The following is an 18,633-nucleotide window of genomic DNA, read 5'->3' on the forward strand; positions in this document are numbered from 1 at the left end:
AGTTGATTAATATGGACTACAAATCCCAGTAAAAAGGATTATTTTTAAAAAAGAATTATAAAACCTATTAAGGTTGATGAGGTGGTGAAATCTACTTTTCCTTTAGAAATTTTGAAAACCAATCTGATCATTTGCTTTGAAATGTCATACTATTAAAATACAGACAAGCCAGATAATCTGCAACTCCATATCAGTCCTGTGTTAAACAAAATAAATTGAGAAAGAGATTATTATGCTTTTCTTCAGTATCTTTTCTTTTTCTCTTACACTTCCTCAGTAGAGTACTAGATTATGAATGTAAGTATTGAAGTATATAGGGCACAACATAAGCAGCTACTGTTGCTCAATGGTGGGTGACAGAAGTGTCATCTTTTAGAAGAATGATATATCACTTTTCTGTACTAACTCTTATATGATCATTAAAGATGTATTTATTTGATCTGGCTTCAGTTTTCTATCAAATGTACTACATTATAGTATCAACACAAGAAACACATGTCTTTTAAATAGGGAATAGCAGTATACTGTGCTTATTTGAATATTAATTTCACATTTAAATTTGCTTCATTATAGTGATATTATATAAAAAAAAGAGAATATTTTATACTTATCACCCTAGTGCTTTCTATTACATATTTTTTGCAATATATGTTAGTCATATTGATTAGCTTAGATAAGTCATATAATTCCATTTCTATGTCTTTTTTTCCCCATACAATTTTGCTCCTTTTTTCTGTAACCAGAAATTGTTCAAGTATTTGGTTACCAGAAAGCACATAAATAACTTCTTATATTTCAAAGAAGAGCAATAAAGCGAATTGAATTTATTTGAGTTGATGTCTGTGAATGGAGTGGGCTTCCCAGGGCGCTCAGTGGTAAAGAATCTACCTGCCATGAGGGTGGGATGATTTGAAAGAATAGCATTGAAACATGTATATTAACATATGTGAAATAGATGACCAGTCCAAGTTTGAGGCATAAAATAGGGCACTCAAAGATGGTGCCGGGGACAACCCAGAGGGATGGAACGGGGAGGGTCGTGGGAGGGGGTTTGAGACCGGGGGACACATGTCCAGCCGTGACTGATTCATGTCAATGTATGGCAAAAAACCACCACAGTATTGTAATTCAGTTCAGTTCAGTTCAGTCATTCCATCGTGTCCGACTCTTTGCAACACCATGGACTGTAGCATGCCAGGCCTCCCTGTCCATCACCAACTCCTGGAGTTTACTCAAACTCACGTCAATCGAGTCGGTGATGCCATCCAACCATCTTATCCTCTGTAGTCCCCTTGTCCTCCCGCCTTCAATCTTTCACAGCATCAGGGTTCTTTCAGATGAGTCAGTTCTTTGCATCAGGTGGCCAGAGTATTGGAGTTTCAGCTTCAGCATCAGTTCTTCCAATGAGTATTCAGGACTGATTTCCTTTAGGATGGACTGGTTGGAACTCCTCGCAGTCCAAGGGACTCTCAAGAGTCTTCTCCAACACCACAGTTCAAAAGCATCAATTCTTCTGTGCTCAGCTTTCTTTATAGTCCACCTCTCACATCTATACATGTCTACTGGAAAAACCATAGCCTTAACTAGACAGACCTTTGGTGGCAAGGTAATATTTCTGTTTTTTAATATGCTGTCTACATTGGTCATAACTTTCCTTCCAAGGAGTAAAACATCTTTTAATTTCATAGGTGCAGTAACCATCTGCAGGGATTTTGGAGCCCCAGAAAATAAAATCTGTCACTGTCCGTTGTTTCCCCATCTATTTGCCATGAAGTGATGGGATCGGATGCCATGATCTTAGTTTCCTGAATGTTGAGTTTTAAGCCAATTTTTTCACTCTCCTCTATTACTTTCATCAAGAGGCTCTTTAGTTCTTTGCTTTCTGATGTAAGGGTGGTGTCATCTGCATATCTGAGGTTATTGATATTTTTCCCAGCAATCTTGATTCCATCTTGTGCTTTACCAGCCCAGCGTTTTTCATGATGTACTCTGCATAGAAGTTAAATAAGCAGGGTGACAATATATCGCCTTGATGTACTCCTTTTCCTATTTGGAACCAGTTCCATGTCCAGTTCTAACTGTTGCTTCCTGACCTGCATACAGATTTCTCAAGAGGCAGGTCAGGTGGTCTGGTATTCCCATCTCCTTCAGAATTTTCCACACTTTATTGTGAACCACACAGTCAAAGGCTTTCGCATAGTCAATAAAGCAGAAATAGATGCTTTTCTGAAACTCTCTTGTGTTTTTGATTACATCAGTTGGCAATCTGATCTCTGGTTACTCTGCCTTTTCTAAAACCAGCTTAAATGTCTGGAAGTTCATGGCTCACGTATTGCGGAAGCCTGGTTTGGAGAATTTTGAGCATTACTTTACTAGCGTGTGAGATGAGTACAATTGTGCGGTAGTTTAAGCATTCTTTGGCATTGTCTTTCTTTGGGATTGGGCTTCTTTTCTAGTCCTGTGGCCACTGTTGAGTTTTCCAAAATTGCTGGCATATTGAGTGTAGCACTTTCACAGCATCATCTTTTAGGATTTGAAATAGCTCAACTGGAATTCCATTGCCTCCTCTAGCTTTGTTTGTAGTGATGCTTCCTAAGGCCCATTTGACTTCGCATTCCAGGATGTCTGACTCTAGGTGAGTGATCACACCATCGTGATTATTTGGGTCGTGAAGATCTTTTTTATACAGTTCTTCTGTATATTTTTGCCACCTCTTCTTAATATCTTCTGCTTCTGTTAGGTCCATACCATTTCTGTCCTTTATTGAGCCCATCTTTGCATGAAATCTTCCCTTGGTATCTCTAATTTTCTTGTAAGAGATCTCTAGTCTTTCCCATTATATTGCTTTCCTCTATTTCTTTGCAGAGGAAGGCTTTCTTATCTCTCCTTGCTATTCTTTGGAACTCTGCATTCAAATGGGTATAGCTTTCCTTTTCTCTTTTGCTTTTTGCTTCTCCTCTTTTCACAGCTATTTGTAAGGCTTCCTCAGACAGCCATTTTGCTTTTTTGCATTTCTTTTTTGCGTTAATTTACTTGTATTCTTGTAATTAGCCTCCAATTAAAAAAACAAAAACAAATCTGCCTCCCAATGCAGGAGATGCAAGAGACATGGATTTGATCGCTGGTTTGGGAAGATCCCCTGGAGGAGGAAATAGAAGCCAGTCCAGTATTCTTGCTGGGGTAATCTCATGGATAGAGGAGCCTGTCAAGCTACAGTCCATGGGGTCACAAAGAGTCAGACACAGCTGAAAGGCTAAGTAAGCATGCACACATGCTATGAATGGAGTAGGAAATTTGTGAATTTTTATGTACAGGAGTATAGAATGAGCAATATAGAATCAATTTGGGTGAAGAGCAGACTTGTATGAAATCAAGAAATTCCAATTTTAAGTAACAGAAATTAAAGGGTTAATTTATTAAAAATAATGACCTAACATGTATAGTATACCCTATAGCTAATTCACCGTATTACTTTATTTTTAAGCTGCCTCTTTGTATTTACTTGTATATTTTCATTAACAAATGGCTATTTCTTAGAAAGCCATAATGGAATCTGATGAAGAATGGTCTATAAACAAGAAATTGATTGATCTCTCTTCAAAAGACATCAGAAAGTCTGTAAGTATTACTTTTTCTTAATAAAAGAAATAACCCTACTGTTAGAATCTTTGTAGTTTCCATATCTTATTTGAGAAAGAGACCATTTGGCTCCGTGACCAAAGGTGAAGTACATATAATTCTATAAATGAAGAAGAAATCATTTTCATCTTACCTGGTCTAGCAAATCCTTATTTGTCTAATGGTTTATATGAGTATTTATTCCTGATTTTCCAGCCCTCTGCAGTAGTCCTTATAATTGGTTATGACAGCCATAAGACTGCCGTGAAAATTCTTCTTATGAGATTCTCAGCCATGAAAGTTCTTCTTATGAGATTGTCAGCCTCTGTGGGACAAGTGAGGAAAGATGCTTTCTTGTTACTGAATTTGTAATGAGAAAAGCATTGGTCTCTCCTAAAGATCCTGTTTTGAATTTAAAACTCTCTTTCTCGCTCCTTTTTTGTGGGGGGAGGGTGCCTATACATAGGTCTACTGTTATGTTCCTTTAAAATAGTAGTTGAGTTAGATTATGAATACATTTTTTCTTCTAGAGACCTTACTAACCATGCTTCATAGTTTAATCTTGATTTTCAAGTCAAGTTTTAAATTGAGGTAAAACTTAAGGTGAGTACTTCTGTAGTGACCTCCTTCTTTTCTAGAAATTCACATTAAATGGAATAGATATATAATAGAACTCTAGATTTCTTTTTCTTTTTCTATGAAAAGAGTATTATATGAATGTATATTTGAATGCCTGCTATTTACCAGGCAGTGTTCTAGGTACATTTATACATGATGAAGCAGAGCAAAGACTTTTTGTAGCTTATATTCTGGTGCAGGAGTTGGCAACTGCATTCTTTGTACTAAATCCAGCCTGCTGCTTGTTTGTGTGAATGAAGTTTTATAGTAACATAGATATATCCTTTAATGAGTACTGTCCTTGGCTGCTTTCATGCTACAAGGGCAGAATTCAGAGTTACAATAAAAAGTTTATGATGTGCAATGCCCAAATTATTTTTATTTAAGTTAAAACTTTTATTATAGGTTTTAAAAGGTTTTTTATAAGTTTTTAAAATTTTGCTGACCCTTATTATAGAAGATATCACTAGAATATTTCTATCGCATTTCTTTTGAAATCCAGACTCCTGATACATGTGACTAATAGATCTCCTTTTTTATATCCTTTATTACCTTTATTATATCCCAGACAAAAGATTGAAATCTGCATTATTGGAGACAGTTTTAATTCAAAAGTAAAACCATTTATAATTCTTTTCTCTTTTTAAAAATTAAAAAGAAATTTAATACAATTTTAAAAGTTTACTTTCCATTTACAGTTATTACAAAATATTGGCTGTGCTTTCCATGTTGTACAATACATCCTTGAGCCTATATTACACATGATAGTTTGTATCTTCAACTCCCCAACCCCATATTGCCCCTGCTCATTGGTACTGGTAACCACCAGTTTGTTCTCTATATCTGTATGTCTGCTTCTTTTCCCCTTTATTCATTAGTTTGTTGCATTTTTTAGATTCCACGTATAAGTGATATCATATAGTATTTGTCCTTCTCTGCCTTACTTCAATTCCCATAATGCCAAATGCCATCTAAGTCCATCCATGTTGCTGCAGATAGCAAAATTCTGTTCTTTTTAACATCTTTGTCCATTCATCTGTTGATGGACACTTCAGATGCTTTCATATCTTGGCTATTGTAAATAATGCTGCTATGAACATTTTCCAACCAGTCAATCCCAAGGGAAATCAGTCCTGAATATTCATTGGAAGGACTGATGCTGAAGCTGAAAGTCCAATACTTTGGCCATCTGATGTGAAGAACTGACTCATTGGAAAAGACCCTGAAGCTGGGGAAGACTGAAGGCAGGAGGAGAAGGGGATGACAGAGGATGAGATGGTTGGATGGCATCAGCAACTCGATGGACATGAGTTTGAGCAAGCTGCAGGAGTTGGTGATGGACAGGGAAGCCTGGCATGCTGCAGTCCATGTGGTCGCAAAGAGTCAGACACGACTGATCGAGTGAAATGAACTGATGAACATTTGGCTTTTTATACAGTTCATGGGGTTCTCGTAGCAAGAATACTAGGGTGGTTTGTCACGCCTTCCTTCAGTGGACCACATTATGTCAGAACTCTCCAGTGGAAACCATCTGTCTTGGGTGGCCCTGCATGGCATGGTTCATAGCTTCATAGAGTTACACAAGCCCCTTCAACATGACAAGTCAGTGACCATGAAGGAGTCTAGAGATCTCTTCAAGAAAATTGGAAATATCAAAAGAACATTTCATGTAAATATGGGCACAGTAAAGGACAGAAATGGTGAAGACCTAACAGAAGCAGAAGAGATCAAGAAGAGATGTCAGGAACACACAGAAGAACTATAACACCAAAGATCTTTATACACCAAAGATCTTTATTGCCCGAGTCCAGCTCCAGCAGCCAGGGATTTAACCCGAAGGGAGGAATGGTGTCGGCAAGTATGATGCAGCCTCTGAATTTTCTTGGACTGCGTAACTTTATTTCAAGCTTAAGATTCTTTTTATACTTTTACAAAAGCATTAGGTCAGAGGTTTGACATTTTCAATTTCCACTCACCCAGATTTATTGTCTCCATAAATCATTGTTGCCCTTCAAACAGAGTTTCTGCTCCAGCGGTTCTCTCAGAATAGTGTTTTACTTTAACTCGTGATTACATTGTAACTCGTGCTTAAGTCTGGGCTGCATACCACAAACCTCAGCTTATATCTTATCTTTCTAACTCCTGTTTATCCCTAGTATCCTAAGCTCACTGTTTCTTCAAAAGGGATTCTAGCTATTAATATTGCTAAAGTTCCTAATCTCTATGAGCTATAGTAGAATATGCTAACATTACAACATTCATTAAATCTTTAGCTTCTAACTATTTTAATTATTACTAAGCCCTAAATGCAGCAAACTCCTTTGCCATAAAAACACCTTCCTCACAAACAGGCTTCAGATAGCAATCCCTCCCATGGCCTCAAGCTGCGGCCTACGTGCTTACCCTGGAACACTCTTCTGCAAAAGTCCTTGATAAAATGTCAATGATTAACTTTATGAATTATTCTCTGAGCACAGCTGCAGAAGGCTTTGTGCCTTCTCATGCTCCTCTCAAGAACAATAAGCACCTTAATATTCTTTTCAGTCAATTCAGCCGAGGAAGGGAAAAAACAAGTCAGAGTTACAAGGCCTAACTCCTTCATCCTGGGTCCGTGCCTGCGGGACAAAGAGAGGGGGTTGGGGCTGTGCCTCCATTTTGTCAGTAATGCCAAACGTGGCTCCTGACACTTAATGACCTGAATAACCACAATGGTGTGATCACTCACCTAGAGCCAGACATCCTGGAGTGTGAAGTCAAAAGGGCGTTAAGAAGCACTGCTGCCAGTAAAGCTAGTGGAGGTGATGGAATTTCAGCAGAGCTGTTTAAAATCCTAAAAGATGATGCTGTTAAAGTGCTGCACTCAATATGTCAGCAAATTTGGAAAACCTAACAGTAGCCAGCGGACTGGAAAAGGTCAATCGATATCCCGGTTCCCAAGAAGGGAAGTGCTAAAGAATGTTCAAACTACTGGACACTTGGACTCACTTTCCATGCTAGTAAAGTTATGCTCAAAATCCTTCAGGCTAGGCTTCAGCATTATGTGAAACAAGAACTTCCAAGATGTACAAACTGGCTTTAGAAAAGGCAGAGGAACCAGAGATAAAATTGCCAATTTTCACTGGATCATAGAGAAAGCAAGGGATTTCCAGAAAAACATCTACTTCTGTTTCATTAACTATGCTAGAGACTTTGACTGTGTGGATCATAACAAACTGTGGAAAATTCTTAAAGAGATGGGAATACCAGATCGTCTTACTTGTCTCCTGCGAAACCTGTATGAAGGTCAAGAAGCAACAGTTAGGACCTTATATGGAACAATGGACTGGTTCAAAATTGAGGAAGGAGCACAACAAGACTGTTTATTGTCACCCTGTTTATTTAGCTTATACATGATGAGCTTAGCTTAGTACATCATGTAAAATGCTGGGCTGGATGACTTACAAGGTGGAATCAAGGTTGCCAGGAGAAATATCAGCAACCTCAGATATGCAGATGATACTTCTCAAATGGCAGAAAATGAGATGGAACTAAAGAGCCTGTTGATGAGGGTGAAAGAAGAGAGTGGAAAAGCCGGCTTAAAACTCAATATTAAAATAACTAAAATGGCATTTGGTCCCATCTCTTCATTGCAAATTGAAGAGGAAAAGGTGGAAGCAGTGAAAGATTTCTTCTTGGGCTCTAGAATCCCTGTGTATGGTAACTGCAGTCATGGAATTAGAAGATGATTGCTTCTTGGAAGGAAAGCTATGACAAACAATGCTCAGTCGCTTCAGTGGTGTCTGACTCTTTGTCACCCAATGGACCACAGCTCACCAGGCTCCTTTGTCAATGGCATTCTCCAGGCAAGAATAGTGGAGTGGGTTGCCTTGCCCTCCTCCAGGAGGTCTTCCCCATCCAGGGATTGAACCTGCGTCTCATGCCTTGCAGGCAGATTCTTTACTGACTCACCAGGAAAGCCCATGACAAACCTAGACAGTGTATTAAAAAGCAAAGACATCATTTTGCTGTTAATGGTCTGTATAGTCAAGGTCGTGGTCTTTCCTGTAATCATATACAGATGTGAGAATTGGACCATAAAAAATCGAGTAATTGATGCTTTTGAACCGTGGTGCTGGAGAAGACTCTTGAGAGTCCTGTGGACAGCAAGGAGATCAAACCAGTCAATCCTGAAGGATATTAAACCTGAATATTCATTGAAAGGACTGATGGTGATCCCGAAGTTTCAGTACTTAGGCCATCTGATGCAAAGAGCTGACTCATTGGAAAAGACCCTGATGCTGGGAAAGATTGAAGGAAGAAAGAGAAGAAGGCAACAGAGGATGAGATGGTTGGATGGCATCACCAAGTCAATGGACGTGAACTTGGGCAAACTCTGGGAGATGGTGAGGGACAGGGAGGCCTGGAGTGCTGCAGCCATGGGATTGCAAAGATTTGGACATGACTTGGCAACTGAACAACAGCATAAACATTCTATGCATATACCTTTTCAAGTTATTGTTTTTTTCAGATATATATACCCAAGAGAGGAATTGCTGAGTTATATGGTAGTTGTATATTGAGTTTTTTAATAAACCTCTATACTGTTTTGCCTGGTGGCGACATCAATTTACATTCCCACCAATAGGGTTTTAGTGTTCTCTTTTCTTTATATCCTTGCCAACTTTGTTATTTGTTTTATTTTTAACAGTAGCCATAAAGGTGTGAGGTGATATCTCATTGTGGTTTTGGTTTTGATTAGCATTTTCCTGATGTTAGTGATTTTGAGCATCTTTTCATATGCCTGTGGCCATCTTCATTTCCTCCTTGGTAAAATTCAGTTTTTTTATCCCCTTTTTAGTTGGGTTGTTTGTTTGTTTGTTTTTATATTGAGCTGTATTAACTGTTTATATATGTTGGATTAACCCCTTATTGGTCATATAATTTGCAAAAATTTTCTCCCATTTAGTAGGTTGTCTTTAAATTTTGTTGATAATTTCCTTTGCTGTGCAAAAGCTTTTAAATTTGCTTAGGTCCCATTTCTTTACTTCTGCTTTTATTTAATATACTCCAGGAGATGGATTAGAAAAGGCAATGGCACCCCACTCCAGTACTCTTGCCTGGAAAATCCATGGACGGAGAAGCCCGGTAGGCTGCAGTCCATGGGGTTGTGAAGAGTCGGACACAACTGAGCGACTTCACTTTCACTCTTTACTTTCATGCATTGGAGAACGAAATGGCAACCCACTCCAGTGTTCTTGCCTGGAGAATCCCAGGGACGGGGGAAGCCTGGTGGGCTGCTGTCTATGGAGTCGCATAGAGTCAGACACGACTGAAGCGACTTAGCAGCACCAGCAGCAGGAGATGGATACAAATATTTTTGCTGTGATTCATGTCCCTGAATGTTCTCTGTTTTCCTGTAGGTATTTTATAGTATCTGGCCCTAACTTTAGATCTTTAATCCATTTTAACTTTTATTTTCTGTATGATGTAAGAGAATGTTCTAATTTCACTTCTTTACATGTATCTGTCTAGTTTTCCCAGCACTGTTTATTGAAGAGACTGTCTTTTTTTCATTGTATATTCTTGGTTCCTTTTGGTGATCGTAGGTGTGTGAGTTTGTTTCTGGGCTGTCTATTCTGTTCCATTGATCTGTGTCTGTTTTCAATGCCAGTATCAAACTGTTCTGATGGGTGTAGCTTTGTATTAAAGAGTATGATCTGAAGTCAGGGAGCATAATTCTTCCAGCTTTGTTCTTCTTTCTCAAGATTGTTTTGGCTATTTGGGGCCTTTTGAAGGTATACTCTTCCAAAACTGAGCCAAGCACAAATAGAAAAGATGAATGGACGTATTACCAGTACTGAAATTGAGTCAGTAATTTAAAAATTTCCAGCAAACAAAAATCTAGAACCAGATGGCTGTACAGCTGAATTCTACCTAACATTTATCCTTCTGAAACTATTCCAAAAAATTGCAGAGGAAGAAATGCTTCTAAACTCATCTATATGAGTCCAGCATCACCCTGATACTAAAACCAGACAAAGATATCACAAAAAGATTAGAGTTCAGTATCACTGATGAACATAGATGAAAAAATCCTCAACAACTAATAGCAGACTGAACCCAGCAATATATTAAAAAGATCATATACCGTGATCAAGTGAGATTTAACCCAGAATTGCAAGAATTTTCCACTATTCAGATTGATCAGTGTGATATACCACATTAACAAATTGAAAATAAAAACCATGTGAGCATCTCAATAGATGGCAGAAAAAGCTTTTGATAAAATTTGGCATCCATTTATGATAAATTTCTCCAGAAAGTGGACATAGAGGGAATATACCTCAAAATAATGAAGGCCATATATGGCAAACACACAGGTAACATCTGCCCCCTCCTGTGGCTCCCTGCTAAAGTCAAGGCTTCAGAGTGTACAACAAAATTAGAATTAGGTTTTAACAACAATTTAGAACACAATAGAATTGTATTTTTGGCTAGACTTCTGAAAGAAAGATACCTTTTAAACTTAGATAAGAAGAACCCACAAAGTTAGCAGATGTCATTGATTTCATTTAAATCTCTTCTCTCTCACTAACTGGGACAGATAAGACAGAGGTTAGGCTGTCTGGGGAGGCCTTACAAATAGCTGTGAAAAGAAGAGAAGTGAAAAGCAAAGGAAAAAAGGAAAGATATAAGCATCTGAATGCAGGGTTCCAAAGAATAGCAGGGAGAGATAAGAAAGCCTTCCTCAGTGATCAATGCAAAGAAATAGAGGAAAACAACAGAATGGAAAAGACTAGGGATCTCTTCAAGAAAATTAGAGATACCAAGGGAACATTTCATGCAAAGATGGGCTCGATAAAGGGCAGAAATGGTATGGACCTAACAGAAGCAGAAGATATTAAGAAGAGGTGGCAAGAATACACAGAAGAACTGTACAAAAAATATCTTCATGACCAAGATAATCACGATGGTGTGATCACTCACCGAGAGCCAGATATCCTGGAATGTGAAGTCAAGTGGGCCTTAGGAAGCATCACTACAAACAAAGCTAGTGGAGGTGATGGAGTTCTAGTTGAGCTGTTTTGAATCCTGGAAGATGATGCTCTGAAAGTCCTGCACTCAATATGCCAGCAATTTTGGAAAACTCAGCAGTGGCCACAGGACTGGAAAAGGTCAGTTTTCACTCTAATCCCAAAGAAAGGCAATGCCAAAGAATGCTCAAACTACCACACAATTGCACTCATCTCACATGCTAATAAAGTAATGGTAAAAATTCTCCAAGCCAGGCTTTAGCAATACATGAACCGTGAACTTCCAGATGTTCAAGCTGGTTTTAGAAAAGGCAGAAGAACCAGAGATCAAATGGCCAACATCCGCTGGATCATGGAAAAGGCAAGAGAGTTCCAGAAAAACATCTATTTCTGCTTTATTGACTATGCCAAAGCCTTTGACTGTGTGGATCACAATAAACTATGGAAAATTCTGAAAGAGATGGGAATACCAGACCACCTGACCTGCCTTTTGAGAAACCTATATGTAGGTTAGGAAGCAATAGTTAGAACTGGGCATGGAACAACAGACTGGTTCCAAATAGGAAAAGGAGGACGTCAAGGCTGTCTATTGTCACCCTGCTTATTTAACTTCTATGCAGAATACATCATGAGAAACGCTGGTCTGGAAGAAGCACAAGCTGGAATCAAGATTGCCGGGAGAAATATCAATAACCTCAGATATGCAGATGACACCACCCTTATGGCAGAAAGTGAAGAGAAACTAAAAAGCCTCTTGACGAAAGTGAAAGAGGAGAGTGAAAAAGTTGGCTTAAAGCTCAACATTCAGAAAATGAAGATCATGGCGTCTGGTCCCATCACTTCATGGTAAATAGATGGGGAAACAGTGGAAAACAGTGTCAGGCTTTTTTTGGGGGGGCTGCAAAATCACTGCAGATAGTGATTGCAACCATGAAATTAAAAGATGCTTAACTCCTTGGAAGGAAAATTATGACCAACCTAGATAGCATATTCAAAAGCAGAGACATTACTTTGCCAACAAAGGTCCGTCTAGTCAAGGCTATGGTTTTTCCTGTGGTCATGTATGGTTGTGAGTGGGACTGTGAAGAAAGCTGATCGCTGAAAAAGTGATGCTTTTGGTGTTAGAGAAGACTCTTGAGAGTCCCTTGAACTGCAAAGAAATCCAACCAGTCCATTCTAAAGGAGATCAGTCCTGGATGTTCTTTGGAAGGACTGATGCTAAAGCTGAAACTTCAATTCTTTGGCCACCTCATGCGAAGAGTTGACTCATTGGCAAAGACTCTGATGGTGGGAGGGATTGGGGGCAAGAGGTAAAGGGGACGACAGAGGATGAGATGGCTGGATGGCATCACCGACTCCATGGACAAGAGTTTGGGTGAACTCCGGGAGTTGGTGATGAACAGGGAGGCCTGACATGCTGCAATTCATGGGGTCACAAAGAGTCGGACATGACTGAGTGATTGAACTGAGCTGAGCTGATATTGTTAATATTTAAAATACTTATAAATACTGATAGAAAAGCCCCTTAAAACTTACCTAATGAATGGACTAAGGACTTGATAAAACATTTCACCCAAGAAGAGAGATATATAAAACACCTACCACGATAGCCTTAGAGCAAACCTTTATTAAATGCTTAGTAGCTCCAGGCCATTTATATGTTTATTTCTTGAACTGCTACTGCTGCTGCTAAGTCGCTTCAGTTGTGTCTGACTCTGTGCGACCCCATAGACAGCATCCCACCAGGCTCCGCCGTCCCTGGGATTCTCCAGGCAAGAACACAGGAGTGGTTTGCCATTTCCTTCTCCAGTGTATGAAAGTGGAAAGTGAAAGTGAAGTCGCTCAGTTGTGTCCGACTCTTCACAACCCCATGGACTGCAGCCTACCGGGCTCCTCCATCATGGGATTTTCCAGGCAAGAGTACTGGAGTGGGGTGCCATCACCTTCTCTGATTTCTTGAACTCCCCCTCTTTTTCCCTATCTTATAGCTTAAGAAACAGCCATAGAGAAGTTGAATAATAGTAAAGAAATGATACCAGGCAGTATGAATATCATCAAAAATAAATGTTGGAGAAGGTGTGGAGAGAAAGGAACCCTCCTACTCTAGAGAGTGTCATACTGAGTTAAGTAATTTAGGTAGAGAAGGAGAAATATTGTGTGACATCCCTTATATGTCGAATCTAAAAGAAATGATACAAAGGAACTTCCTTACAAAATAGAAAGAGACGGACTTAGAGAACGTATTTGTGGTTGCCAGGAGGAAGTGATAATTAGGGAGTTTCGGATGGACGTGTTCACACTGCTGTATTTAAAATGGATAAGCAACAAATACCTACTGTATAGCGCATGGAACTCTGCTTGGTGTTACATGACAACCTGGATGGGAGGGGAGTTTGGGGAAGAATGGATACATATATATGTATGGCTGAGTCCCTTTGCTGTTCATCTGAAACTATCACATTGTTAATAAGCTATATCCCAGTATAAAATAAGAAGGTTTAAAAAAAAAATCTCAAAAAGTAGAACTATTAGAGGGACTTCCTTGATGGTCCAGTGGTTAAGAATTCACCTTCAGATGCAAGTTCGACCCTGGTCAGGGAACAAAGATCCGACATGCCATGGGGTGACAAATCCCATATGCTGCAACTGGAGAGCCCTGGGCGCATGGCAGCAAAGATCCTGCATGCCACAGCTAAGGCCCAATGCAGCCAAATAAGTATTTTTTAAAACTGAATTTTAAAAAAGTCAAAAGACAAAAATGATAAAATTAAGTATAACTAAAGTAAACAGCTAAGGGATAGGCATAAAGATGTAAAATAGGACATCAAAAATAGAAAACATGTAGGGGGAATAAAAAATAATAGATCTTTTAGAATGTCTTTGAACTTAAATATCAGTTTAAAACAAGTATATATATTGATAGATATGTCAACATATATGAACTCCATGATAACTACTATATATGCAATATTTTATTGGTAAGCCATCTAGTACCTCTGGAGAAGAGAATGGCAAACCACTCCAGTATTCTTGCCTCGAAAAGCCCATGAACAGTATGAAAAGGCAAAAAGCTATGACACCAGGAGATAACGCCCTAGGCTGGAAGGTGCCTGATAAGCTACTGGGAGAGAGCAGAGAAATAGCTCCAGAAAGAATGAAAAGGCTTTAACTGTGTGGATCACAACAAACTATGGAACATTCTTAAGGAGATGGGAATACCAGACCACCTTACCTGCCTCCTGAGAAACCTGTATGCAGGTCAAGAAGCAACAGTTAGAACCTGACTTGGAATGACAGACTGGTTCAAAATTGCAAAAAGTATGCATCAAGACTGTATATTGTCACCCTGCTTATTTAACTTCTAAGCAGAGTACATTATGCAAAATGCCAGTCTGGATGAATCACAGGCTAGAATCAAGATTTCCAGGAGAAATACCAACAATCTCAGATATGCAGATGATACCTCTCTAATGGCAGAAAGAGAAGAGGAACTAAAGAGCCTCTTAGTAAAGGTGAAAGAGGGGAGTGAAGGAGCTGACATAAAACTCAACATTCAAAAAATGAAGATCATGGCTTCTGGTCCCATTGCTTCATGGCATATAGATGGGGAAACAATGGAAAGAGTGACAGATTTTCTTTTCTTCAGCTCCAAAATCACTGTGGATGGTTACTGCAGCCACGAAATTAAAAGATGCTTGCTCCTTGAAAGAAAAGCTGTGACCCACCTAGACAGTGTATAAAAAAAGCAGAGACATCACTTTGCCAACAAAGGTCGCTGTAGTCATAACTGTGGTTTTTCCAGTAATCGTGTACGTATGTGAGAGCTGTACCATAAAGAAGGCTGAATGCTGAAGAATTGATGCTTTTAAATTGTGTTGCTGCAGAAGACTTGAGAGTCCCTTGGACAGCAAGGAGATCAAACCAATCAATCCTAAAGCAAATCAACCCTGAATATTCATTGGAAGAACTGATGCTGAAGCTCCAGCCCTTTGACTACCTAATGTGAAGAGGCAACTCATTGGAAAATACCCTGATGCTGGGAAAGATTGAGGGCAGAAGAGGGCGGCAGAGGATGAGATGGATGGCATCACCAGCTCAATGGACATGAGTCTGAGCAAACTTCAGGAGACAGTGAAGGACAGGGAAGCCTGGCTTGCTGCAGTCCATGGGGTCACAAAGAATAGAACATGACTTAGCACCTGAACAAAAACAGTCTAGTATCTACTGCAAGTTTATTTATTTTAATCTGAATGTATACCTGAAATAAGTTCCTGTAGGGTTAATATTTTCATTTAACCAGTAAGAAACCTACATACAGATTCTTCTTGCAATGGTTATTACATATTTAACTTTGAAGTGGTTTCTTTTCTAAATCGCCACGTAGTGTTTTATCTGAGACTATTTGAGAGCCAGAGCAGCTTGGGAATGAACTAGATGACCTCTTGAAGTCCCTCTTAGCTTTAGGATTTAATAATTATGTGGATGGAATTGTGACGAGAACTTGAGTCTAAGAATAATTTCAAAGCAGGTCACTTTTTACAAAGTTAAGCTTTCCAGTGTCTTTTTAACATGATAATGTTTCTGAGCATGAAGTGAACAAACTTGATCTATTTTAACTTTAATTCTGAAGAAATCTCATTATGCTTCTTTTAAAAAAACTCTACGTCCATAAAAAAGCAGCCTTCTATCCCATCTCCTTAGTTTTATTAAGTATTTTGTATGTGTATTGGGGGTGGTGATTTTTTTCCCATAGTAGATTCTTGGCTATTAGTACAGATTTGCCTATTAATAATTCATTCTGATTCTCTGTTCATTTATGTTTTTATTTGTGTGAGTATAAACTTGTTTTAATGTCTATTTTATCTACTTTCTCTAGGTCTTTTGATTTATTTTCAGTATAGTGTGAAGTTCATGAATATATGCAAGGGAAAGATGTCTGAATGTTAATTGCAGAGGGGTTGCATGATGTTCACTAAGTTGTCAAGAAAATGATCTTTTTCACAAGATAGTTTTTTTTAATTCTCAAGACAGTTTATAGAGAGGTCACATGAATTCTTCTCAACTTTTTATTATGATTTTGAAATTTAATTCTGTGGTAACTGTAGCAGTTGAAAAACATCTAAGAGATCTTGGGTTTGACTTTCAAAACTAAGCAAAGACCACCTCAAGGAAAATTTGTGTTTACCCCGGGATCTTTAAATATGAGGACAGTTATAGAAAGTCAGGATTAAAGACTGGAATGTTTAAAGCGGAAAACAAATACTACTGTTTTTCTATCATCAATAAAATTTTTTGCTGTAATTCTGTCAGTACTCTTCATGGGTGGTACAAAGTTTCAACTTCTTTCACTCCTGCTGGTCAGGGCAAGAAAAGGGGAGTACTAAATGTACGTGTACTTTGATATTGGAACCTTCGCAGTGCCTACTGACTAATAACTCATCTAGCAAGAGCATAGGTTGTACCTTTTGCATCCTTCAGTGAGAGAAGAGTTGTTTGTGACAGCGTGTTCATCTTGGAAATTATACAATATGTTGTTGAGCTTTGCTGTGTATATACAAATTACCACAAACTTAGTGCTTTAAAAATAACATATTTATTATCTCATAATTTTGGGAGTCACAAATATGAAATGGGTTTAAAATCAAGATGTCAGCAGGCCTGCTCTTTTTTGAGGCTCTTAGGGAGAATCCATTTCCTTGCTGTTTTCAGTTTCTGGAAGTCAGCTGCATTCTATGGCTTGTGGTTCTTTCAAAGCCAACCAGTATAAGATCTTCCAGTCTTTCTCTGACTCTGACCTTTCTGTCATATCCTGTATAACCTGAGATAATCTTTCCATTTCAAGATCCCTAACTTAATCATATCTGCAAAGCCCTTTTTGCCTTATAATGTAATTTATTTATGGCAAATAGGGAATTAGAGCATTGACATATTTAGGAAGCCATTTTTCTGCAAAATACAATATCATACCAACAAAAAACATGGACACTGTTATCATAAGTTGATTCCTCAAGATCCCTTCCTGGAGAGTACTGTTCTTTATCCATATAGTCTTCAATATAATTTTAGCCATTCATATTCATGTTTCACACGTTGATCTATTTTTAGATAGCAAAAATATTTTAATGGGGCCTTCCATTCTTTTTTGACTACTAGATTTGCACAAAGCAGTGTTAATAGGAGATGGAAATGAAAATATTTGAATAATATTCTCTTTGCCAAACATTAGTCTGTGTACTTAATATGCATTTTTCTATTTGATCCTCACAGCAGACTTCTGAGCTCTTCATATTTATCATAAGACTCACAGATCTTAAATAACTTGTCTAAAGTTATAGTTATAAGTAACAGAAATGTGATTAGAGTCTTGTCCATCTATTTTTTGGCTAACTGTGTATGTCATATGTGTTTTAAATTTTACTTTAAAATGTGAAAATATTTTTTAAAAAGCACGAGTAGTAACCATTTCTTTGCATTTTATGTTATATACTAGTTTGTAAACTGATTTTTTAACTTAAACTTTTCCTATAACCTATACAACTCTTTATAGGCCCCAGTTTTAATTGCTTTATACTATTTCAAGATGACCACTCTTCTTCCACCCTATCACACTACACTATCTCTTCCCAAGGCATGCCTTCTGGAGGGCACAATACAAAATATATATAATTAAGTAAAAGGATGTAATTCAATGAAACTGAGTCATGCCATTGTAGGGCCACCCCAGATGGACAAGTCATGGTGGAGAGTTCTGACAAAACATGGTCCACTAGAGAAGGGAATGGCAAACCACTTAAGCGTTCTTGCCTTGAGAACCCCATGAAGGTGCTGCTGCTGCTGCTGCTAAGTTGCTTCAGTCGTGTCCGACCCTGTGTGACCCCATAGATGGCAGCCCACCAGGCTCCACCATCCCTGGGATTCTCCAGGCAAGAACACTGGAGTGGGTTGCCATTTCCTTCTCCAATGCTCGAAAGTGAAAAGTGAAAGTGAAATCGCTCAGTCGTGTCCGACTTTTCACCACCCCATGGACTACAGCCTACCAGGCTCCTCTGTCCATGGGATTTTCCAGGCAAGAGTACTGGAGTGGGATGCCATCGCTTTCTCTGCCCTTGAAGGTATGAAGAGGCAAAAAGATATGACACTGAAAGATGAACTACCTTGGTTGGTGCTGTCCAGTATGCTCCTGGAGAAGAGCAGAGCAATAGCTCCAAAAGGAATGAAGAGGCTGAGCCAAAGCAGAAATAGCGCCCAGTTATGGATATGTTTTGTGGGGAAAGTAAAGTCTGATGTTGTTAACAATATTGCATAGGAACCTGCAATGTTAGGTCCAGGAATCCAGGTAAATTGGAAGTGGTCAAATAGGAGATGGTAAGAGTGAACATCGACA

General features: G+C 38.7%; 1 protein-coding gene across 2 annotated transcripts in view; it reads left to right on the plus strand.

The window, feature by feature from the left end:
* The window catches only part of CWF19L2 (CWF19 like cell cycle control factor 2), a 149,386-nt gene that overhangs the window by 120,476 nt on the left and 10,277 nt on the right, over positions 1-18,633 (plus strand). For both annotated transcript variants that reach the window (XM_068988643.1, XM_068988642.1), the window contains one exon: positions 3,538-3,618. In XM_068988643.1, the coding sequence (XP_068844744.1) occupies positions 3,538-3,618 (81 nt within the window). The remainder of the gene's footprint in view (positions 1-3,537; positions 3,619-18,633) is intronic.

The sequence above is a fragment of the Capricornis sumatraensis genome, chromosome 16, assembly GCF_032405125.1.
Source record: "Capricornis sumatraensis isolate serow.1 chromosome 16, serow.2, whole genome shotgun sequence".
Lineage (NCBI taxonomy): Eukaryota > Metazoa > Chordata > Mammalia > Artiodactyla > Bovidae > Capricornis > Capricornis sumatraensis.